At 44.6% G+C, this 24,670-nt stretch overlaps 1 protein-coding gene across 1 annotated transcript; it reads left to right on the plus strand.

The window, feature by feature from the left end:
- The first annotated feature begins 10 nt into the window (after positions 1-10).
- LOC115575946 (MBT domain-containing protein 1-like) lies at positions 11-23,147 on the plus strand. The gene is made up of 18 exons (XM_030408381.1): positions 11-158; positions 1,301-1,556; positions 5,454-5,587; positions 7,105-7,216; positions 7,296-7,375; positions 7,471-7,588; positions 9,873-10,007; positions 11,116-11,204; positions 12,012-12,110; positions 12,203-12,338; positions 12,664-12,719; positions 13,124-13,228; positions 13,331-13,478; positions 15,545-15,627; positions 15,713-15,950; positions 16,038-16,106; positions 16,438-16,626; positions 16,764-23,147. Exons 1-18 carry the CDS (start codon positions 138-140, stop codon positions 16,862-16,864), a joined length of 2,169 nt encoding a protein of 722 aa, XP_030264241.1. The 5' UTR covers positions 11-137; the 3' UTR covers positions 16,865-23,147.
- The last annotated feature ends 1,523 nt before the right edge of the window (positions 23,148-24,670 follow it).

Consider the following 24,670-nt stretch of genomic DNA (forward strand, 5'->3'; position numbering starts at 1 on the left):
GAGCAGCAGCCGCGGTCCCGGCGCCTGCGCAGTAGCAGTATGATCATTTAGTTGATATGTCCGCCGCTGGGTTTTAATGAATATCTGTGCGGGTGTCAGTGTCGCGGTGAGTGCGTGTCCCTCCGCGGTGCGGCCTGATGGAGAACCCCAGAGACCTGGTGAGTCCTGAGGCTCGTGTCTCCGGCGGGAAGCCGCGTTCGTGTCCTTTGTTGTGGCTGTCAGCGCGGCACAGCTGCTGACTGACGGTCAAACCAAAACTCCTTTGAGGAATCTGGTACTTTAAGCTCTCTCGCTCTCTGACACCATTATAGACCTCATCAAAATGATACGTAACATTTTAATTCAAGAGTCCAAGCTCCACTTTCATTCGGCACATACACACTGCGGAGAGGATTTCTTGATTCGGTCAAAACATAGCCTCTTATAATTGATCTGTCTGCTTGTCTATCTCCTGCCAAAACTCCACTTAAAAATCCTGCAAAATAAGGATTCACTTCCTGTTGACAGCGGAATATTTCTCACAGACTAGCTTCATGAATGATGTACGGCTCTTTTGCCTTTGTGTCTGTAATTCGGCCTGTGTGTGCTCAACCAAGCAGCATTTAGTTCAGTTAAATTTCACTTCTACTGTCGCTTTGCTGCGATTGAATCAATTACAAAACATGCATTGTTTATAAGAGTGTGCTGCAGGTGTTATTCATGTATGCCGAATTAAAGGGGGTTCAACCGAGTCACACACAGCAGCGGGTCATTTCATATGGGCTGCATTATGGTGGCTCTGAGGAGAGGAACTTAGAATTAGCAGAAATTTGTAGGTCATTTGGTGTCAATTCCAGTCTGGTGTTGTCTCGCTGATACAGCTGTGAGTCTCTCTCTCTCTCTCTCTCTGCTGCACTGCAGTGGTGCAGCAGGTTACACAACTCCAAACTACTGATGGAAACACTCAGTGCAACAGCTGTGTGTGATATAAATATAGAAACACAGAGGTCAGACTGAGTGAGGGATGTTCAGATATGGATGCATAAATAATACAATAAAAAAAACACAAAATAAAGATCAGATAACTCTCTCACTCTGAGTACTGTATTTACATGTACACACACACACATATGTGTATGTGTGTGTGTGTGTGTGTGTGTGTTACGGGCAGATTAGTGTGAAACGTGCTCCTGTGGCTCTGGTGCAGCATGTTATCTGTAGAGTAACTAATGATTATAAAAGACATGTAGTGGAGTAGAAGTAGGTCAAACTTGAACTGTGGTACTTGAGTAAATGTACTCAGTTACTCCTCTGTCCTCAGGTGGAGCATCCGTCCAGGAAGCGCCGTGACTCGTTCGGGATGCTGGACGGTCTGGAGGAGGACCGCAGCAGCTGCAGCACCGAGTCCAGCGGGGGGAGCGGAGCCTCCAGCCCCGAGGACAGCGACGAGGAGGAGCTGGGTGGAGGAGGAGGAGGAGGAGGAGGGGTGACACAGCTCTCCTCTTCCTCCTCCTCCCTCACACTCATCAAGACCAACGGACAGGTGTACACCTACCCTGACGGAAAGGCCGGCATGGGTCAGTGACAGTCTAATATGGAGTAATCCGCTGCTGAAAGTAATCCCAGCAGCACGCTGTCTCCAGCTGCTTGTCTCCAGCTGTTTGTCTGCAGCTGTTTGTCTGCAGCTGTTTGTCTGCAGCTGCTTGTCTCCAGCTGTTTGTCTGCAGCAGTGTGTCTCCAGCTGCTTGTCTCCAGCTGCTTGTCTGCAGCTGCTTGTCTCCAGCTGCTTGTCTCCAGCTGCTTGTCTGCAGCTGCTTGTCTCCAGCTGCTTGTCTCCAGCTGCTTGTCTCCAGCTGTTTGTCTGCAGTTGTTTGTCTCCAGCTGTTTGTCTGCAGCTGTTTGTCTCCAGCTGCTTGTCTCCAGCTGCTTGTCTCCAGCTGTTTGTCTCCAGCTGCTTGTCTCCAGCTGCTTGTCTCCAGCTGCTTGTCTCCAGCTGCTTGTCTCCAGCTGTTTGTCTGCAGCTGTTTGTCTCCAGCTGCTTGTCTCCAGCTGCTTGTCTCCAGCTGCTTGTCTCCAGCTGTTTGTCTCCAGCTGTTTGTCTCCAGCTGCTTGTCTCCAGCTGTTTGTCTGCAGTTGTTTGTCTCCAGCTGTTTGTCTGCAGCTGTTTGTCTCCAGCTGCTTGTCTCCAGCTGCTTGTCTCCAGCTGCTTGTCTCCAGCTGCTTGTCTCCAGCTGTTTGTCTCCAGCTGCTTGTCTCCAGCTGCTTGTCTCCAGCTGCTTGTCTCCAGCTGCTTGTCTCCAGCTGTTTGTCTGCAGTTGTTTGTCTCCAGCTGTTTGTCTCCAGCCGCTTGTCTGCAGCTGTTTTTCTCCAGCTGTGTGTCTGCAGCTGTTTGTCTGCAGCTGTTTGTCTGCAGCTGTTTGTCTCCAGCCGCTTGTCTCCAGCTGTTTGTCTCCAGCTGTTTGTCTGCAGCTGTTTTTCTCCAGCTGTGTGTCTGCAGCTGTTTGTCTGCAGCTGTTTTTCTCCAGCTGTTTGTCTGCAGCTGTTTGTCTGCAGCTGTTTGTCTGCAGCTGTTTGTCTGCAGCCGCTTGTCTGCAGCCGTTTGTCTGCAGCTGTTTGTCTGCAGCTGTTTGTCTGCAGCTGCTTGTCTCCAGCTGTTTGTCTGCAGTTGTTTGTCTGCAGCTGCTTGTCTGCAGCTGCTTGTCTGCAGCTGTTTGTCTGCAGCTGTTTTTCTGCAGCTGTTTTTCTCCAGCTGTTTGTCTGCAGCTGTTTGTCTCCAGCCGTTTGTCTCCGGCTGTGTGTCTGCAGCTGCTTGTCTGCAGCCGTTTGTCTCCAGCTGTTTGTCTCCAGCTGTTTGTCTGCAGCTGTTTGTCTGCAGCTGTTTGTCTGCAGCTGTTTTTCTGCAGCTGTTTGTCTCCAGCCGTTTGTCTCCAGCCGTTTGTCTCCAGCTGCTTGGCTGCAGCTGTTTGTCTCCAGCTGCTTGTCTCCGGCTGCTTGTCTCCAGCTGTTTGTCTCCAGCCGTTTGTCTCCGGCTGTGTGTCTGCAGCTGCTTGTCTGCAGCCGTTTGTCTCCAGCTGTTTGTCTCCAGCTGTTTGTCTGCAGCTGTTTGTCTGCAGCTGTTTGTCTGCAGCTGTTTGTCTGCAGCTGTTTTTCTGCAGCTGTTTGTCTCCAGCCGTTTGTCTCCAGCCGTTTGTCTCCAGCCGTTTGTCTCCAGCCGTTTGTCTCCAGCCGTTTGTCTCCAGCTGTTTGTCTCCAGCTGTTTGTCTGCAGCTGTTTGTCTGCAGCTGTTTGTCTGCAGCTGTTTGTCTCCAGCCGCTTGTCTCCAGCCGCTTGTCTCCGGCTGCTTGTCTCCGGCTGTTTGTCTGCAGCTGTTTGTCTGCAGCTGTTTGTCTGCAGCCGTGTGTCTGCAGCCGTTTGTCTGCAGCCGTGTGTCTGCAGCCGTGTGTCTGCAGCCGTTTGTCTCCAGCCGTTTGTCTCCAGCCGTTTGTCTCCAGCCGCTTGTCTCCAGCCGCTTGTCTCCGGCCGCTTGTCTCCGGCTGTTTGTCTGCAGCTGTTTGTCTGCAGCTGTTTGTCTGCAGCCGTGTGTCTGCAGCCGTTTGTCTGCAGCCGTGTGTCTGCAGCCGTGTGTCTGCAGCTGTTTGTCTGCAGCTGTTTGTCTGCAGCTGTGTGTCTGCGGCCGTTTGTCTGCGGCCGTTTGTCTGCGGCCGTTTGTCTCCGGCCGTTTGTCTCCGGCCGTTTGTCTCCGGCCGCTTGTCTCCGGCCGTTTGTCTCCGGCTGTTTGTCTGCAGCTGTTTGTCTGCAGCTGTTTGTGTCCAGCTGTTTGTCTGCAGCTGTTTGTCTGCAGCCGTTTGTCTCCGGCTGTTTGTCTGCAGCTGCTTGTCTCCAGCTGCTTGTCTCCAGCCGTTTGTCTCCGGCTGTTTGTCTGCAGCTGTTTGTCTCCAGCTGTGTGTCTCCGGCTGTTTGTCTGCAGCTGCTTGTCTCCAGCTGTGTGTCTGCAGCCGTGTGTCTCCAGCCGTTTGTCTCCAGCTGTTTGTCTGCAGCTGTTTGTCTCCAGCTGTGTGTCTGCAGCTGTTTGTCTCCAGCCGTTTGTCTCCAGCCGTGTGTCTCCAGCCGTTTGTCTCCAGCTGTTTGTCTGCAGCTGTTTGTCTCCAGCTGTGTGTCTGCAGCTGTTTGTCTCCAGCCGTTTGTCTCCAGCTGTTTGTCTCCAGCCGTTTGTCTCCAGCTGTTTGTCTGCAGCTGTTTGTCTGCAGCTGTTTGTCTCCAGCTGTGTGTCTGCAGCCGTGTGTCTCCAGCCGTTTGTCTCCAGCTGTTTGTCTCCAGCTGTTTGTCTGCAGCTGTGTGTCTGCAGCTGTTTGTCTGCAGCTGTTTGTCTCCGGCTGTTTGTCTCCAGCTGTTTGTCTGCAGCTGTGTGTCTCCGGCTGTTTGTCTGCAGCTGTTTGTCTCCAGCTGTTTGTCTGCAGCTGTTTGTCTCCGGCTGTTTGTCTCCAGCTGTTTGTCTGCAGCTGTGTGTCTCCGGCTGTTTGTCTGCAGCTGCTTGTCTCCGGCTGTTTGTCTCCGGCTGTTTGTCTGCAGCTCTTTGTCTCCAGCTGTTTGTCTGCAGCTGTTTGTCTGCAGCTGTGTGTCTCCGGCTGTTTGTCTGCAGCTGCTTGTCTCCGGCTGTTTGTCTCGGACTGTTTGTCTGCAGCTCTTTGTCTCCAGCTCTTTGTCTCCAGCTGTTTGTCTGCAGCCGTGTGTCTCCGGCTGTTTTTAGGAAGTTAGTGAATCTTTACATTAACAACATTAAACTCTGTATCTGTGAAGTGATTTTCACAGCACTGAGACGGAGTCGCTGGATTCAGTCCAGTAACTTCTCAACAGGGTGTTCAGGGACTCAGAACCACCTCAGTGACAGTTTGTGGTTTCGTCCACATCATCCACTGAACAAAAAGATGAGCAGGTCAGAACCTGTTAGCTGTAGAACTGGTATGATGTGTCGACCAATAGGAGCACAGAGCGCTCTGAGACTGTAAACAAGGAGGAGCAGAATGAAGCTCTGATTGGTCCAGGTCCAGTTCTACCTCTAAACCAATCACAGCAAGAATGTATGAGTCCTTGATGACTAATCTGACAGGAAGGTCACCTCAGAATAAAATGTCCTCCTGTCTGATAACAACATATTATATTGTTGGCCTTTGTTAGAATTTGTTTGAAATATGAAAAATACACCAGACTCCAGGGTTTTGGTTTTATGGAGCTGCAACGAGAGACATTCGCTGTCGATTGTTTTCTCGAGTCCTTGATTAGTTTTTTGTTCTATAAAATGTCAGAATAGAGTGAAAAATGTCAATCAGTGTTTCGTCCTCACACCACAGATCTTCAGCTTTCTGTCACAGAGGACAGAAACCAGAACACGTAGCCAGCTGACCTCAGAGGATTTGGACCCAATCAATGAATGTGTTGGAGTGACTCACCTGTGTGTCTGCGGTTGTGTTCCTCAGCGACCTGTGAGATGTGCGGCATGGTGGGCGTCAGAGATGCTTTCTACAGTAAAACCAAACGATTCTGCAGCGTCTCCTGCTCCAGAAGTTACTCCTCCAACTCCAAGAAGGCCAGCATCCTCGCCAGACTGCAGGTACCAGACGCACTGACTGAGCACCTGTCGCTCACCTGAAGGTCAGAAAACATTTCTCATCAGGAGACACTGACTAAAACAGGAAGTGTCTCTTCTTCTTCTTCTTCTTCTTCTTCTTCTTCTTCTTCTTCTTCTTCTTCTTCTTCTTTTGGGAATAATTACTACAGAGACCTGTTTGCAGCCACAGCCATACTCCATTCACAGAAACAGTCATTTTATCTGTGCAAAACATGATTCAAACTCGACAGAGATAAAATCAAACTCACCAAAAACACTTTACTTCGTCTTTCCACAATCACCAACTCTGTTTTGTTGGTAGAAAAACCCTCATGTCACTGAGTTTAAACTCTTATTTTACAGCTGAAAGTTTCCTGTTGACTGAAATGTATTTTAAAATGGTAAAAAAAAGGTAAAATTACTATTTTTGTAAATGGAGTCTGGTGGATGTGGCGAGAATGACATAGTGGCCAGTTGTGGTTTAAAAACAGGATGTATCTCTTCAAAATAAAGGTCGATCTCTGATTGGAATCTTTCTGTGACGTTGTCAAACACCGAGAATAACAATGAGATTCCGTCAGTGACACAGAGAAAAGCTACGAGTGGACGCACGTCAGGATCATGTTGCAGCTGTGTTGATCTGCTGGTCAGAGATCAAATCACATGTTATTATTTACACAATAATATTTTAATATAGGCTCCAGGATTTCCCCTTTAAGACACCGTCATTAAGGCACTCCTGATTAATTTTCCTCATCACGAGAGAACAATGCTAACGAGAGCTTGTGTCATCTGTAAGACACTTATTTCATCATTTTATTATTTATTATACAGCTGTGTCATCTTAGTCGTTACAGATGGAATCTTATTAACATAGATGTAGAAATGATTGGTCCTTGTATTGAACCTTGTGGAACACCTTCTGTTCCTCACTTATTGAAACCTGTTTGAGACACAACCAACGTGTTTTTGGTCAATAAACATCAAAAGTCTTTTCCATCTCTTAAAGGGGAAGTCTAACGCCGTTTGTCCGTCTCTTAAAGGGGAAGTCTAACGCCGTTTGTCCGTCTCTTAAAGGGAAGTCTAACGCCGTTTGTCCGTCTCTTAAAGGGGAAGTCTAACGCCGTTTGTCCGTCTCTTAAAGGGGAAGTCTAACGCCGTTTGTCCGTCTCTTAAAGGGGAAGTCTAACGCCGTTTGTCCGTCTCTTAAAGGGGAAGTCTAACGCCGTTTGTCCGTCTCTTAAAGGGGAAGTCTAACCCGTTTGTTCCGTCTCTTAAAGGGGAAGTCTAACGCCGTTTGTCCGTCTCTTAAAGGGGAAGTCTAACGCCGTTTGTCTGTCTCTTAAAGGGGAAGTCTAACGCTGTTTGTCCGTCTCTTAAAGGGGAAAACCTAACGCCGTTTGTCCGTCTCTTAAAGGGGAAAACCTAACGCCGTTTGTCCGTCTCTTAAAGGGGAAGTCTAACGCCGTTTGTCCGTCTCTTAAAGGGGAAGTCTAACGCCGTTTGTCCGTCTCTTAAAGGGGAAGCCGCCCACAAAGAAGGCGAAGGTTCTGCAGAAACAGCCTCTGATGACCAAACTAGCCGCCTACGCTCAGCACCAGGCCCACCAGCACAGTGGAGTCAAGAAGAGCAGTGAGTCCACACACACACACACACACACACAGTTTTCTTTTCTGTGTGCTTTATGTGTGTTTGTGTGTGCGTGTTGCAGTCATGGTGGAAGTGTTCGACTGGGGTCGTTACCTTGGAGATGGAGATGTGATCGGAGCACCTGTCAGCTGCTTCAAACATGTGGGTATCACACACACTCACACACGCACACACACACACACACACACACACATGTTGTATTGATGAAGTTGTGTATGTGTGTTGTTGTTGTTCAGGTCCAGATGTGGAGGTCGTGGGGCGACATCAGTGAAGGCGTCCGTGTTGAGGTCCCGAACACGGATTGTGTTCTGCCCATGAAGGTCTACTGGATCGCTGGAATCATCAAACTGGCCGGTACACAAGAGTCCAAACACCTTCACCTCCTCCTCGTTACCTTCACCTCCTCCTCGTTACCTTCATCTCCTCCTCGTTACCTTCACCTCCTCCTCGTTACCTTCACCTCCTCCTCGTTACCTTTACCTCCTCCTCGTTACCTTTACCTCCTCCTCGTTACCTTCACCTCCTCCTCGTTACCCTTACCTCCTCCCTCGTTACCTTCACCTCCTCCCTCGTACCTTTCACCTCCTCCTCGTTACCTTTACCTCCTCATCGTTACCTTCACCTCCTCCTCGTTACCTTCACCTCCTCATCGTTACCTTCACCTCCTCATCGTTACCTTCACCTCCTCATCGTTACCTTCACCTCCTCCTCGTTACCTTCACCTCCTCCTCGTTACCTTCACCTCCTCCTCGTTACCTTCACCTCCTCCTCGTTACCTTACCTCCATATCCTCGTTACCTCACACTCCTCCGCGTTACCTTCACCTCCTCCTCGTTACCTTCACCTCCTCCTCGTTACCTTTACCTCCTCCTCGTTACCTTCACCTCCTCCTCGTTACCTTCACCTCCTCCTCGTTACCTTCACCTCCTCCTCGTTACCTTTACCTCCTCCTCGTTACCTTCACCTCCTCCTCGTTACCTTCACCTCCTCCTCGTTACCTTTACCTCCTCCTCGTTACCTTCACCTCCTCCTCGTTACCTTTACCTCCTCCTCGTTACCTTCACCTCCTCCTCGTTACCTTTACCTCCTCCTCGTTACCTTCACCTCCTCCTCGTTACCTTCACCCTCCTCCTCGTTACCCTTCACCTCCTCTCGTTACCTTTACCTCCCTCCTCGTTACCTTTACCTCCTCCTCGTTACCTTCACCTCCTCCTCGTTACCTTCACCTCCTCCCTCGTTACCTTTAACCTCCTCCTCGTTACCTTCACCTCCGCCTCGTTACCTGCACCTCGCCTTCGTTACCTTTACCCTCCTCCTCGTTACCTTTACCTCCTCCTCCTTACCTTCACCTCCTCCTCGTTACCTTTACCTCCTCCTCGTTACCTTCACCTCCTCCTCGTTACCTTTACCTCCTCCTCGTTACCTTTACCTCCTCCTCGTTACCTTCACCTCCTCCTCGTTACCTTCACCTCCTCCTCGTTACCTTCACCTCCTCCTCGTTACCTTTACCTCCTCCTCGTTACCTTCACCTCCTCCTCGTTACCTTCACCTCCTCCTCGTTACCTTTACCTCCTCCTCGTTACCTTTACCTCCTCCTCGTTACCTTCACCTCCTCCTCGTTACCTTCACCTCCTCCTCGTTACCTTTACCTCCTCCTCGTTACCTTCACCTCCTCCTCGTTACCTTCACCTCCTCCTCGTTACCTTTACCTCCTCCTCGTTACCTTCACCTCCTCCTCGTTACCTTCACCTCCTCCTCGTTACCTTTACCTCCTCCTCGTTACCTTCACCTCCTCCTCGTTACCTTCACCTCCTCCTCGTTACCTTACCTCCTCCTCGTTACCTTCACCTCCTCCTCGTTACCTTCACCTCCTCCTCGTTACCTTCACCTCCTCCTCGTTACCTTCACCTCCTCCTCGTTACCTTTACCTCCTCCTCGTTACCTTCACCTCCTCCGTTACCTTCACCTCCTCCTCGTTACCTTACCTCCTCCTCGTTACCTTTACCTCCTCCTCGTTACCTTCACCTCCTCCTCGTTACCTTCACCTTCCTCCTCGTTAAACTTTACCTCCTCCTCGTTACCTTACCTCCTCCTCGTACCGTTAACCTTGACCGCCTCCTCGTTACTTCACCTCCGCCTCGTTACCTTCACCTCCTCCTCGTTACCTTACCTCCCTCCTCGTTACCCGTCACCGCCTTCCTCGTTACCTTCAAAACCTCCTCCTCAGTTACCTTTACCTCCTCCCTCGTTACCTCAAATTCACCTCCTCCTCGTACCTTCACCTCCACTCCTCGTTACCTTAACCTCTCGCTCGTTACCTTATTACCCTCCTCCTCGTACCTTCACCATCACTCCTCCTCGTTACCTTCACCTCCTCCTCGTTACCTTCACCTCCTCCTCGTTACCTTTACCTCCTCCTCTTTACCTTCACCTCCTCCTCGTTACCTTTACCTCCTCCTCTTTACCTTCACCTCAATATCATCTTCATCATGACGTCATTTTATTGATCATTTTGTGTGTTTTCACATAAAAGTTTATATATTAGTCTTTGTACGAAACAGACCTCTACTTCAGCTGACATGAGCATAATGATGAAGATGATGATGATGATGATGATGATGTCGTCTTCTGTGTGCAGGTTTTAAGGCCTTGCTGCGATACGAGGGTTTCGACAGCGACTCCTCCAGAGACTTCTGGTTGAACCTGTGTGTGCCGGACATCCACCCTGTCGGCTGGTGTGCAGCGGGAGGAAAACCTCTGGTCCCCCCTCAGAGTGAGACCTCCTGTCTGTCAGAGTGGAGCTCACTGATCCGGGCTCCAGAACACATTCTGACCCGGTTGCACTGGTGCACCCAAAAACACGTTTTAATAGATTTTCTTTTTTTTTAAAGATTTTTTGTAGCATAGACACCTTTATTGTCAGTAGACAGAGAGGAAACATGGGAGAGAGAGGGGGAGGTGACATGCAGCAAAGGACCTCCGGACGGAATCGAACCGGGGTCGGCTGCGTTTGTTTCATGGCATGCGCTCTAACCACTCAACCACCTGCGTGCCATATTTTCTCAACACATTATGTGAAAGACTGTAAACAGGAAGAAGGTGCAGATAAAAGTGTTTTCTTCCCCGGCAACAAGAAATTACAAGAAGCTGAATTATTAAAAGAAAAAAGCTGCTGAATGTTACGAACTCAGATACATCATGAACTCACACAGACGCAAAACTCTGCAGAAAAGATGTTTCAACACTCAGATTGGTTCAAAGGCAGCTGTGGTCACATCCAGAGAGTCTGTTAACATAGATCTGTTTAGACTCCTTCTTTTAAATGAGTCCAGAGTGACTCACAGCCATTCACACACTGATGGTGCCAACCAGCACATCAGGAGCAGTCTGAGGTTCAGCATGCAGACCAGGGGAATCAAACCAGCGATCCTTCTGATAACAAGGCGCTGGCTCTACCGCTGAGCCACAGCTGCAGTCTCCTCTAATTGATTTACACATTTGAATCATGCAAAGAGAACAACATGAACGATCGTGTCTCCATCAGAACGGAGAAAGACACAAACGCAGGAATGTGTCGGTAACGTCTCAGCTGTGCAGCACAAACATCATCACAAACAGACACACAACAAACACACAACAGGTGTCTGTGCAGGATGCTCTGCTAGCCTGTGACGCTACAGGGACTTCCTGTTTACATCATTAGCTGCTCTTGATGCTGCAGATACCTGCAGACACCACGAGACACCAACACAGTGATTCTATTGGCTGAACAGCGACTTTTATTCTGCACCTTTCTACAAACTGTGTAGATGTTTATCTTTAAACAAACTTTAAACATGACATTAGTGTGTGTGTGTGTGTGTGTGTGTGTGTGTGTTCAGCCATCCTGCACAGGTTCACTAACTGGAAGACGTTCCTGATCAAACGACTAACAGGGTCCAAAACACTGCCGCCAGACTTCTCCTCTAAGGTCTCTCTCATACACACACACACACACACACACACACACACACACACACACACACACACACACACACACAGCTCCTGGAGCTCTGTTCACTGACACACTGCTGAACCAAACTCCATTCTAAAAACAGCAGTTTTAAGGTCAGCCCTTATTTTTTGACAGTAAAAACTGTAGTTCAACTTTACAAAGACTCTTTTTAGATTCACCTCCATCTACAGACACAATCGGCTCACCTGTCATTCACTCAGTGACATCATTAACTCACCTGTGATGAGGTGTTTGACACAGACAGACACTTACTGAGTGGCCTGAAGCTGCACATCTCCTCTCTTACTGTCCGTCAGGAAGTGAATAAAATCAGACGTGATAATTGCAGCACAGCAGCGTTCAGACAGGTCTCATCTTCACAGAGCTGCAGCTGCAGTGTGACGTCTTACTTTGTGTGTTCATCTTCTCAGAATTAGAATATTTCAATGTCAACTTTGATATGTGTGACATTTGTATTTTTTTTATTTTCTCAATGAATCAATTAGTCGATTGATTGTTGACAAAATCACAGAAAATGGTGAAAAATGTTGATCAGTCCTCGAGGATGTTGAGTTTCCTGTCGCGTCACATTTATCGAGCAGAGAAATGAAACTCTGGCTGATGAATGTGACGATGAACGTCAGTCTTTACATCATCAGGTTGTGTTCTGACATCTGCTGCTCAGACGGATTATTGATGAAACAGGATAACTGCTGATATTTGATAATGTTGTTATGTCACATGTATGTGAATATACTGGATGTGTCCGTGTGTCCTCCTCAGGTCCAGGACAGCATGCAGGTCCCCTTTAAGAAGCAGATGAGGGTGGAGGTGGTGGATAAAACTCACCTGTGTCGCACTCGTGTGGCTCTGGTTGAGCAGGTGAGACTCACAGCCTGCACCTGCAGCTTAAACAGCTTTGTGTGTGTGTGTTTATGTGTTTATGTGTGTGTGTGTGTGTGTTGTTGCTGCAGGTGATCGGCGGGCGTCTCCGGCTGGTGTATGAGGAGTGTGAAGACGGCACAGACGACTTCTGGTGTCACATGTACAGCCCTCTGATCCACAGCATCGGCTGGTCTCGATCCATCGGACACAGATTCAAACGATCCGGTGGGTCGAGTTTAACGAGCTCCAACACATCCAGACCAGAACCAGTGCTCATCACCAGACTGCACTCAGAAAACTCAACATTTTAACATTCTTAAAAACTTTTACATGATATTTAATATTTGACAACTTTGGCTTCTTTTGTTCAGTGAAAGATAAATAAAGAAAAAGTATTCAGAAGTCAGAAGCTGCATAACGAGTGAAGTCATCTTATCATAACTGTTCACTCAGTCTGGAGCAAAGACGTCACCAGACTGCATTCAGAAAACTGTGAATTTAAGCGGGCTGCAGATCAAAGAGCAGACAGTGAGGCTGTGTTTGTTTCCAGATGTGTCGAAGAAGCCGGTCTGTCAGACAGACGCTCCGGGACAGCTGTTCGCTAAGGTGAGAACAACAGCAGCATCTGTGAGGCTGCTGTTCACTTCACATGCCTCTGACGTTAACTTATTAACTTTGGATCGAAGCAGAAATGTGACGTCACCCTGAGTTACAGTAAAACTCAAACTGTAATTAATCCTCCAGTAAACAAACTATAACGTTTTTAGAATAATTTGTTTGTGAGGAACACTTTTATTATACGTTACATCACACATTTACATCATGATGTCGTCACCACAGGGGGGCAGCACAACACCTCCCACCAAACACCCACACCACCTCCTCATGCCGAACACTGAACACACCAATCGTACAGAGACCGTTCTACAGTCTGACCTCTGACCCGTTCAGTACTGGTCCCAGTTCCACCACAGCTGGTTGATTCCAGCAGTGTTTGTGTACCTGTGCAGGTGAAGGAGGTGGATCAGACCGGCTCCTGGTTTGAGGATGGGATGAAGCTGGAAGCCATCGACCCTCTGAACCTGTCTGCCATCTGTGTGGCCACAGTCAGGAAGGTGAGGCCCACCTGAGGCCCGGCTGAGGCCCAGCTGAGGGCCAACATCAACACCACCCAGCTCCAGGTTCTGTCTGTAACCCAGTTTGTGTCTCTCCACCAGGTCCTGGCAGACGGGTACCTGATGATCGGTATCGATGGTTCGGAGGCGGCTGACGGTTCAGACTGGTTCTGTTATCACTCCACCTCCCCGTCCATCTTCCCCTCCGGCTTCTGTGAGATCAACAACATCGAGCTGACACCACCCAGAGGTACGACCTGCTGGTGCTACCCGCTGGTGCTACCCGCTGGTGCTACCCGCTGGTGTTACCCGCTGGTGCGACCCGCTGGTGTTACCCGCTGGTGCTACCCGCTGGTGTTACCCGCTGGTGCTACCCGCTGGTGTTACCCGCTGGTGCTACCCGCTGGTGCTACCCGCTGGTGTTACCCGCTGGTGTTACCCGCTGATGCTACCAGCTGGTGCTACCCGCTGGTGCTACCCGCTGGTGTTTCCTGCTTGTGTTACCAGCTTGTGGTGTTACTTGGTGGTGTTACCTGGTGGTGCTACCCGCTGGTGCTACCAGCTGGTGCTACCCGCTGGTGCTACCCGCTGGTGTTACCCACTGGTGTTACCTGCTTGTGGTGTTACCTGGTGGTGTTACCCGCTGGTGTTACCTGCTGGTGTTACCTGCTGGTGTTACTTGGTGGTGTTACCTGGTGGTGTTACCTGCTGATGTTACCTGTTTGTGGTGTTACTTGGTGGTGCTACCTGCTTGTGTTAACCGATGGTGTTACCTGCTTGTGTTACCTGCTGGTGTTACCTGCTGGTGTTACTTGGTGGTGTTACCTGCTGGTGTTACCTGCTGGTGTTACCTGCTGGTGTTACCTGGTGGTGTTACTTGGTGGTGTTACCTGCTGGTGTTACCTGCTGGTGTTACCTGCTGGTGTTACCCGCTGGTGTTACCTGGTGGTGTTACTTGGTGGTGTTACCTGCTGGTGTTACCTGCTGGTGTTAACCGATGGTGTTAAGGTGGTATTACCTGGTGGTATTACCTGGTGGTGTTACTTGGTGGTGTTACCTGCTGGTGTTACTTGGTGGTGTTACCTGCTGGTGTTACTTGGTGGTGTTACCTGCTGGTGTTAACCGATGGTGTTACTTGGTGGTGTTACCTGCTGGTGTTACTTGGTGGTGTTACCTGCTGGTGTTACCTGGTGGTGTTACTTGGTGGTGTTACTTGGTGGTGTTACCTGCTGGTATTACCTGCTGGTGTTACCTGCTGGTGTTACTTGGTGGTGTTACTTGGTGGTGTTACCTGGTGGTGTTACTTGGTGGTGTTACCTGGTGGTATTACCTGGTGGTGTTACCTGCTGGTGTTACTTGGTGGTGTTACCTGCTGGTGTTAACCGATGGTGTTACCTGCTGGTGTTACTTGGTGGTGTTACCTGCTGGTGTTACCTGGTGGTGTTACTTGGTGGTGTTACCTGCTGGTGTTACTTGGTGGTGTTACTTGGTGGTGTTACCTGCTGGTATTACCTGCTGGTGTTACTTGGTGGTGTTACTTGGTGGTGTTACCTGGTGGTATTACCTGGTGGTGTTACCTGGTGGTGTTACTTGGTGGTGTTTCCTGCTGGTGTTACCTGGTGGTGTTACCTGGTGGTGTTACCTGGTGGTGTTACATGCTGGTGCACTTCAGCTTCTTGTGGTCAGAAATATGTTTGTTCTTCTGTCAACTTTTTTTTCAGACTTGAAAGAATTTCTCATAAAATCTCTTGTGAAATTAAACATTTGGAAACATTCAGAAATAAATGATGAAAATTTAGTTTTAAGAAGATTTTTTAAATGTTCTTTTGAGTTCTTTGTGACGTCATTTCATCATCAGCATTTCCAAAACTTTTCCAACACAAGAAAAATAATTATACTGAAGTTTTGGTTGTTAGTTTAAAAAACAACAGACATTGAATGAGATTTTGCTTCCTGGATCGTTTTTAATGTTTCACACGTGGAAAAAATAAATTGCTATTTTGAAATTCCTTTTTTTGTTTAATTTTCTAAAATGTCCTGAACACAGAAAATGATTCAGACCAACAGAGAAAAGATAAAAACGTTCATCAGCCGGAGTCGTGAACATTCAGTTTGTCATCATCAAGATATTTTGAATAATTTTCTTTAAATATTTATTATAATTGTTTTAATGAGTTTAATTCATAGAAGGCTTCCTTTAAAAACGTGTCTGTTGTCTGTATCTAACCAGCTGTTAGCAGTGTCTAACCAGCCAATCATTAAACTGAACATGTTGGTTAAAGTCTGTCAGTGACTGAAGCAGCTGTGTGTCCTCAGGTTACACTCACCTGCCCTTCAGGTGGTTCGAGTACCTGCGGGAGACGAAGGCGGTGGCTGCTCCCGTCGGCCTCTTCAACAAGGTGAGCCCACAGAACAGAACCTCCATCTTTGTTCTGTTAAAGGAATGATTATAGAGTATATATAACAGTTCCGGTCCTCCGTCAGGACGTTCCTAACCACGGGTTCCGTCCCGGTATGAAGCTGGAGGCCGTGGACCTCATGGAGCCCAGGCTGGTCTGCGTCGCCACGGTGACCCGCATCGTCCACAGGTTGCTACGGATACACTTTGACGGCTGGGAGGACGAGTACGATCAGTGGGTGGACTGTGAGTCACCGGACCTGTACCCGGTCGGCTGGTGTCAGCTGACCGGGTACCAGCTGCAGCCTCCCGCTCTCAGTGCAGGTAATCAGATTACATCAGTACTTTTACTCAAGGAGACATGTGGTGTCATACTTCTTGTGTTGTGACGTGTGTGTGTATGTGTGTCAGGCTGCAGAGATCTCCAGTCGGCCTCCAAACAGAGGAAGAAGTCTCAGCAGTACAAGGGACAGAAGAAAAGTGAGTGTTGATGATTTGAGACTTGAATAAATGTGAGTGAGTAAAAATATATAAAAAATAAAATAACTGGAATATTATTATTATAGTGTAATAATAATAATAATAATAATATTATTTCAGCAGTTATTTCTGATCAGCTGAGGGATGAGAGTAATCTGATTACAACAAACTGTAGATTACAGTTTCAGTATGATGATGTCATGATGATGTCATGTGTAATATTTAGTGTTCCTGTGGGTGATAAACTGTCCAGCTGACTTTCATCTCCACATGAATCATGTTAATGTTGAAACTGGCTGAACGACACACTGATTGTACTTCCTGCTGTCAGAGAGGAAGCTGCCCGTCGCCAAGCGACCTGTCAGTCTGTCCGGTGCCATGGTAACAGGCGTCCCCAGGAGCCTATCGGGAGATGAGAACGAGACTCCGCCCGATTACCCATCACCCCCTACTCCTGCCACGGCCGCCCAGCCCACCTCTGGTGACCCCGAGAGCAGCCCGAACACTGAGGGGGGGGCAGGTACATTACGAGTCAAGCAGCTATTCTTCTTCTTCTTCTTCTTCTGCAGAATAAAATGATTTTATCCTCATGATATTTGTCTTCCTGTCTCGGGCGTCTCCGTTCGGCACCGTGTCACTTCCTGTGTGTTTGTGCAGTTTTGCAGATTAAAGAAGAAAACGTGGACGGATCTTCTGAACGGACTGAAACAGAAACCAACGGAGATTCTGGAGAGTTCTTCAGCAGCCAGGACCAGTAGGCCAGGACCCGCCTGGACCCGCCTGGACCCGCCAGGACCCGCCTGGACCCGCCTGGCCTTCATCTCTCCATCTGTTTCTAGAATCATGACTTTCAGTCCTCGTGAACCCGTCTCCTGCGGTCAGATCACACTTTACTTTTCTATCTGAACAAACTGAAGTGGTTCTGTTAGCTGGACGATTCCTGCAGCTAGCAGATGATTCTGTCAGAACTCTGAACAGAAGCACCGGGCCGTGTCGGGCCGTCCTCCGCCTCCACACCCACGTGTTTTATACCTCAGTCTTTCTCTCTGTTCTCCGTAAGACGTCATCAGAATTCATCCCGATGGATTCACAAAACTCTGGGACGATGAAATCGTGTCCAGAACTTTGTGTTTGTTGGTTTGAAGCTTCGTTAACGTGAGAATTTGTCTCTTTTCTGGTTTTTAGACTTAATTTTAACCTGCAGGTTTTTATCAGATTTTTGGAAATCTGAAAAATTTGGTTCTGACTTTTTGACTTTCTTTAATTGAATTGAATTATTTTACCATTATTTAAACCAGAACATGAAGGATTTACACACAATAATTTGGAGAGAACGCAGCGCTGCCAACCGTGGTGTGATGCGCTCTGCTCTTCACTTCATTTCCTCAGCTCCATTTTTTAACTTCCCCAAGATAAATCTTCCCTTTTGCGTGTCGTTAAAATGATCCGATGGACCGCGAGCTGACGCTGACGGCATCAACAGACGTGGATCTAAGATTAAAATGCTCCAAAATCAAAAAAAAGAACAAAAGTTTCAAAAAGTGTTTCCTGTCAGCGCCGTCGACTGAACAACAGAGACACATGAAGAAGAATCAGGAGCGTTCAGCGTCTTCGTTCCTCCGGAGAGAAAAAAAGAATCAGCAGGAGCAAAAAAAAAACCTGAGAAAAAGTTTTATATTCAGATGTTTTTTAACGCCAAAATCTTTGTTGTTTGTTCATGTTACCGTGATGTGTTCAAGGTCCAGAGCTCCTGATGTAGAGATGAGAACCCTGGATGCTGTGATGTCATGTTGAGATTTTAAAGTGTGTGTGTGTGTGTGTGTGTGTGTGTGAGAGAGAGAGAGAGAGAACCAGAATCCAGCCAACGAGAGCCACAAATAAATAAATAGATACAAAAATAGAAAGATGAATAAAAGTCCAAACAGCTGATCGACAGATGGAAGTCGTCTCAGTGTCGTTTCACATTTTCATGCTGCAGATTGAGAGTTGAGTTTCAGGACCAGCAGACTTTACCTGAAAATATAAACTATTAAATAATATAAAAGTAAAGAAATGATTTAAGTCATCTGGTGAAAGTTTGAGTCATTTGAGCTCAACATAAATCTGACCTTTGTTTAATAAAACTGAGTCTTGACGGTTTGTGAATGTTTGGTGAAAAACTAAACTCAAGTACAAGTGAAACGATTACAGCAGAATAAATGACTCAAGTTACGTTCTATTTTCATATTTTTTAAATTCAGAATTTATTGCGGTTCTGAAAGTTCCGTTAACGCTTCAAGATAAACGAGCTGTTATCACATTTTATATAAAAGACTTTTATTCTGAAGTCAGTCATACAGTGACTTCCTGTCTGTCCATCAGTGAACTCTGAATGTATTTGTTAATGTTCGCTCCTCTACAGGGTTCAGTGTTCGGGTCCATGTTGGATGTTTCTCCGGGTCAATACGTAGAACTCAACAGACACTCTGTCAACAGACACTCTGTCATCAGCCTGTCGATGTTCTGCTGCTTCCAACAGAACGTCTGTAAAGTTTAACATATTGACTGTTCCAGACGTCGATCATAAGTTTCACTTCATTCATCAGTTTAAACTCTCTGATCGGTTCCGGTGCTGGTTTATATGAAGGCACGCGTCCAGAACTGAACCAGATCCTTGTTGGACTTTGTTCAGCAGAGTTGTGCAGCTAACAGTCCGTTCGTCTTCACATGCTAACTGTTGATACCTCACAAAAGGTTTATCAGACACAGAGTACACATTCTCATTGTGATGTAAGTACAGTTATATTATAGTTTAGAGTTTATTAGTTTAAGTATATTTGATTAAAAAACAAACAGTTGAAGATGATCAGATATTAGAACTCTGATATTAAACATATTTAAGGTGAAACAGAGTGATGAAGTTAAATAAAAGACTGGTTTACAGATAAAAAGAAAAATGCTTTAAGTTAAACATTATTATTATTATCATTTTTGCTATTATTATTATTATTATTATTGTTGTTATAATCATCAGTCACAAAGAACTCAGTCTGAAGTCATTTAGCTCGCTGACATCAGGTCACTAATCTGATCTGATCAGTCAGGTTCATATCGTCAGTATGAAAAACAGACGAGCTAAAGAAACAGCAGCTGCTAACGTTAGCTAACATGACTGAATTATCTGAACACGAGACGAGCAGCAACATAACTAACGGGATAAACGTCATGAGGGATTAGCTAATGTTAAGCTAACGTTACGCTAATGTTAGCGTTATCAAAAGATTAAAGCCTCAGACTGCTCAGAAGATTTCAAATGCACCAAAATAGGAACAATACTTTTTTTGTATTTTTTATTCAGAATTGTGACTTTAGAACGTTTTTTCTTTAAGCCGGTTCTGATCCGTGTTCTTTATCTCGCTCATCTCATCTCATGATCTTGATTCTGACTTTGACTTGGTGACATTTTTATTATTTTGAAGTTTTAGCTGCGACAGAAAAGAGCTTCCACACTGATCTGACATGGAGCCTGTTTCCATGGTGACGGTGCACAATGAACCATTATAGGGCTCACAGTGTGTGTGTGTGTGTGTGTGTGTGTTTGTTTCTTGTTACTGGCGCTGTTGTGTGTGTTTGTGTTTGTCGTCTTTTTGTACATGAGCGTCGGGCGTCTTGGTGTTTCGGTGCTACTTATGTTTTACATTTGATACGTTTTTATAGAACGACTCTGACGGACCGGCTGCGACCCGGTCGGTGAAGAAGTTGTTTTGGACGCAGCTGTTTGTAATTTGTTTGTTTGTGGAGAAAATAATTGAACTGTGTTTCAGATGAAAACTGCTCAGTCTGATGATTTCATCCTTGAATTCTGTGATTGTCCGTCAGTTTGTGTCCCGAAGAGAAGCCGCAGGTTCTACAGGGTTTCTGGGGGTTTTAACAATAGCCGGGTTTTCTTAGTTAGACAGAACTCAGATCAGCTGTGGCTGCTCTGCAGTTTGTAACGGGTCAGAGAGGTTTCTGTGATCACGACTGAAAGTTCAGTAGTTTTCCATCTGTTACATCGAATCAACAAAATTTATTTGAGGGCAAAATGTTTCTTTTTTAATTTGTGCAGCCGAGTCGTCGTCACAGGGGAGAAAAACTCTTACTCAGTTTCACAAAAAACTAACTTCAGGAGAATTGTTTTAAGTCTTCTGAACTTTTATTGTGAATTGGTTTCAAACATGAAAAATGTGTTTCCATGGAGACAGAAGGAACTTCCTGTGAAAGTCGTTTCTCACTCAGAAACTTTTTGTTCCTCTGGAAAATATTTTTTCGTAACATTTTAGATTCATCCAATTGAAACGTCACAAAAACAAAATAAATAAATATTTATCAAACTTTTTCACACATGAAACAACTTTCTAAAGTCCGGATTTTAATGTCTTGAACAAAGTTTGTTTTTAAAAATCAAAGCTGCACCAGATACAAACTTTGGACCGAACAGAATCAGAATTAAAAATACCGACATGTTGTTGAGCTCCAGAGTTGTATCTTAATAAAACAAGATGAGGAAATCGTGATCACAGAAAACTAAACATTCATTCATGAACCAGATTGAACTGTTCAGAACCACAGCTGCTCTCAGGCTCGGATGGCTTCATCAGCTTCCTGAGCTACAGACTCATTTTAAAATAGACAATAATCGAGCTGCTGTCTCGTGCTTTGCTGCTGTCCGATCTGTAAATGTCGACTTGTAAACCTGCAGACAGCCAACAACAAACAGCAAAGTAAATTCTGCAGAACCCAGACTGAAGCTCGGTTTCCTTTTCTTCACGTGCCATTGGATGAAAAAAAACAGAATCTATTTGTGTCTGTTCGTGTGTTTTGGTCGACATGTTCGTGCTGTGAACACGACGTTAACTGAGCTGTTATCAAAACATGCAAATGTTTCTGGAAATCTACATATAGATGTAAATCTATATACTGTTTGTGTACGACAAAAGAAATGTAGTTCTGTACAGACGTTAACTCTCATGAAGCTTTTTTTAATACATTGTGCAATTTTTGGCAGCATGATTGTGAAGATTTTCTGACATTTAGACGACTCACTTTACATTTTTTATGCAATAAAAAAGTTATGAGAAAAGAACTGTTGACAGCAAAAGTTGTTTGTTGTGGTTAATTTTTGATCCTCACTGTGGATATTGTGAATATTTTTCTTTATTTGTGTTTGAATGTTGAACTTTCATTAAATATTTTTAGAATCTAGAGTGAATAGTCTCAAAAAAGTCAAATCAAGGTTTTCATCTGATCAATCAATACTTCTTTGAATTTTTTTGTTTACATTTTTTCTGTTTTATTCTTTATCTTTAACTAATATTAGTTAACATGTTCAGAAAGCTAACATGGCACAAGAAAGTTATTTTACTTTATTTTTAAAACACGTTTCCTGAAAGTTTGTCTGGAACTTCAGCCGATATTAACAAAATTTTCATAAACTTTTGACATTTTCAAGAAACTTTACTGAAATCTTCAGATTCAGATTTACAGGAAATTTTGAGAAAACTTGTAAGACATTTTCAGGAAACTCAGAAAAGTCACAGGAAATTTTCGACTTCTCTTGAAACTTTTTCTTAAACCAAAAATATCAAGAAAATTTCATTGAAACCAAAATTTTCTGGAAAATATTTTCACACATGACAAAAACAATTCTGAATATTTCATGAACATGTCAGTTTCATATATGAAAAGGAAAAAAAATATTGGTTTGACACATAAAAAAAGATTTTCAGGAAATGTTCATATTTTTCATATTTTTTCTTTGTGTGAAATCAAAACCACACCTCTGGAATAAATGCACTGTTTCCTGTTATGATGTATCAATTGTAAATTTTCAGATTCCTTTGTTTTCGGTGGAACTATAACACAAAAACCTGTGGAACCTGTTTTTGTTTAGGCTGGATTTCATTTTGTAAAACAAAATTTAGCAGGATTTTCTTTTAAAACAAAAATTTCAACTTCATGAAATGTTTTGATCCGAACATATCAGGACACTTTTACGTAAATGTCTGGGAATCCTTTTTTTTCTCATCTTTCCAGACGTGTTTTCTCATCAGAAACTCTTTTGAAAAAAAAAGGTTCAGAATTTGTCTTTGAAAACGAAATTTTCAGGGAACTAAGGTTTTTTTTTAAAACCAAAATTTTACTGTAATTTTAATCAATTAACTGATATTTTCAGAAACATTGCCAGAAATTGTAAGGGAATATTCAGGATATTATCTCATGTGTGAACCACAATTTGCATATTTTTTCTTTTCTTCATGGTTGTCAGATTTTTCATTAATTTTTTTCCAATCCGAAATTTGTGTTGTTCTTAAAACTACATTTTGCGTTATGTTTTTTGCACGAAACTTTCCTGGAAATTTCAGGATTTCTTCTTCAAAATATGCTTAATTTTACTTTCATGTGTTCAATCGACATTTACAAGAAACATTTTTTTTGCTGGATAAAATCCAGCAAAATTTTTTTTAAACCAAATTGTCAGAAAATTTGCATAAGGTTTCTACGAATTTTCAGGAAAACCTCCAGGACTTTTCCAGATTTTTTCACATTTATTATTGTGTCGCAGTCAGGGGTAAAGCTAACTGTTTAACAGTCCGATGTAGTTCCACACATCTCTGTATGCAAACGCAACGTTCACACTGGTAACATCAACTTTACCATTACATGTGCTGGTGTTCTCAAGTATGCTGATCAACAACACCACTAAGTCAATCAGTACTAGTAATATAATCATAGCATGTACATTTTTGTCAATAATTTATAATGTATATTGTAATTTATATCATTAGAATATGGTCTGATTAGCATAGACCTCCACCAGTTCTGGGTCAATTGTGTTAGTGCACTAATGTAGTTGCAGGCTAATAATCCAGGGTTTGAACTTTATCATCATGAAGTGCAAATTGCAAAATTCCCCTTTGTGGGATGAATAAAGTATCATCTTATTTTATGAATTGCCAGACTTACAGTTAATGTCATTTATGTTCATTATTTTTATGCTGAATAAAATTGTAGTTAACGTGCTGTTAATTTTTTTCTACTATGGAAAATCAGGTTATTTAATGATCTCTGAGAGCAAACAAGACAAATGAACAAAACAAGAAGACACTTGTCTTCTTGGATACAGAGATGCTTGTAACCAGATTGGCAGCTAAGTTAAACAGCTGCATAATCATTTCATTGTTGTTCTAACAGGTTAAGTAGCCTAAAAGCTCAGCAGCTTTTACAAAAAAAGTTGTTGTTTTTTTACTGTGTTTTAATAAAAAGAAATAAGTTATTTTAAGTTTCACATTCTGTCATTTAATAATTTATTCCATTACTTTTGATGATGTTTTAGTTTTCCGCCGTGGTATCGTTTCAGTATCGGTATCAAGATATTTTAGGCAGGTATCGTACCGAAGTCATATTTTTGGTATCATGACAACACGCTGATGTTAGCTTTTAGCTGGAGGGAACAAATCTCTTCACATAAAAAGTGTAAACAGAAAGTGAGACTTTCAGACTGACGGTTGTTGTTAAAATGAGACTTTATGAGTGCTACATGTTTCAGACCAAAGTGTGAAGACGAAGTTAAGTTGGAGGGCGCAGGGTCAGGGGTCAGGAGTCCAGTTGGGGGGAAAATTTCAGGATTTTTTCTTCACCAAGAAAATTATCTGCAAACTTGGTCGAGCTCTTTAACACGTACATCTTTGAAATAAACATGTTCAGGCTATAAATTGTCAGAAAACATATCTGGAAAGTTTCCGGGAATTTTAGGGAAATTCTGGGAATGTTCCAGAAATTTCCCAGAAATGTTCAGGAAACTTTCATCTTATGTGAAAAATTTGTTTTCAGATTATTTTTTATTAGAAATTTTCAGGAAACTGTCAGGAACATTTTTATTTATGGTAGATTTGTTCTACACACAGTTGTGTAATCAATGACGAGTGCTTCATTTTTCAGGCTGAAGTATGAAGACAAAGTTGGTGGATCGACAGCAGACGACAGGTGTGGTGGTCCAGTAGGGTCGACACGTCAGCTTTAAAAAAGTATAAAAACACAAAATGTTCAGGGAACTTTTGGTTCTGGTCGCTGTGAAAACTGAATATTCATATTTTCTGTACCAAAGATTTTGGAAATCTGAACATTTCAGACAGGAGGAAATAGCAGGGACTATTTTCAGTGGCAGATTAATCCATAGTTGCTGCTCTGTTGGGTAATATGGACCATAAACAAGCACCAGAAAAATCTTGGGTTCAGCTGGTCTACACATCCAGCTGTGAAATCGGAAAATTCAAGATTTTTTCATTAATTCTGTTAAGTATTTATACTGGGGCTGTCAAAGTTAACACATTACTCGCATGGTAATGCAAAATCCTTTTAATGTGCAATTAATGCTTGGTATTAAAAAATAAAGGAACACGCATTGTTTGATTTACGGCAGTCAGTGGCACCTGTAGTCTTGATCCAGAGGGTGGCAGAAGAATAAATAAGGGAATCAGGAATCAGAAGAAGAAGAAGCAGGGTTGGTGTTCTGGAAAAACACGGTGGAAGCAAAAGTGAAAGTA

The sequence above is a fragment of the Sparus aurata genome, chromosome 23, assembly GCF_900880675.1.
Source record: "Sparus aurata chromosome 23, fSpaAur1.1, whole genome shotgun sequence".
NCBI lineage: Eukaryota > Metazoa > Chordata > Actinopteri > Spariformes > Sparidae > Sparus > Sparus aurata.

Excerpts from the sequence above, each read along its gene's own strand:
- LOC115575946 (XM_030408381.1), top strand. The coding sequence starts at position 138 with ATGGAGAACCCCAGAGACCTG. Across the intron at positions 12,339-12,663 it reads ACACAGATTCAAACGATCCG|ATGTGTCGAAGAAGCCGGTC; the intron begins GTGGGTCGAGTT and ends GTTTGTTTCCAG. Across the intron at positions 15,951-16,037 it reads GCCTCCCGCTCTCAGTGCAG|GCTGCAGAGATCTCCAGTCG; the intron begins GTAATCAGATTA and ends TATGTGTGTCAG.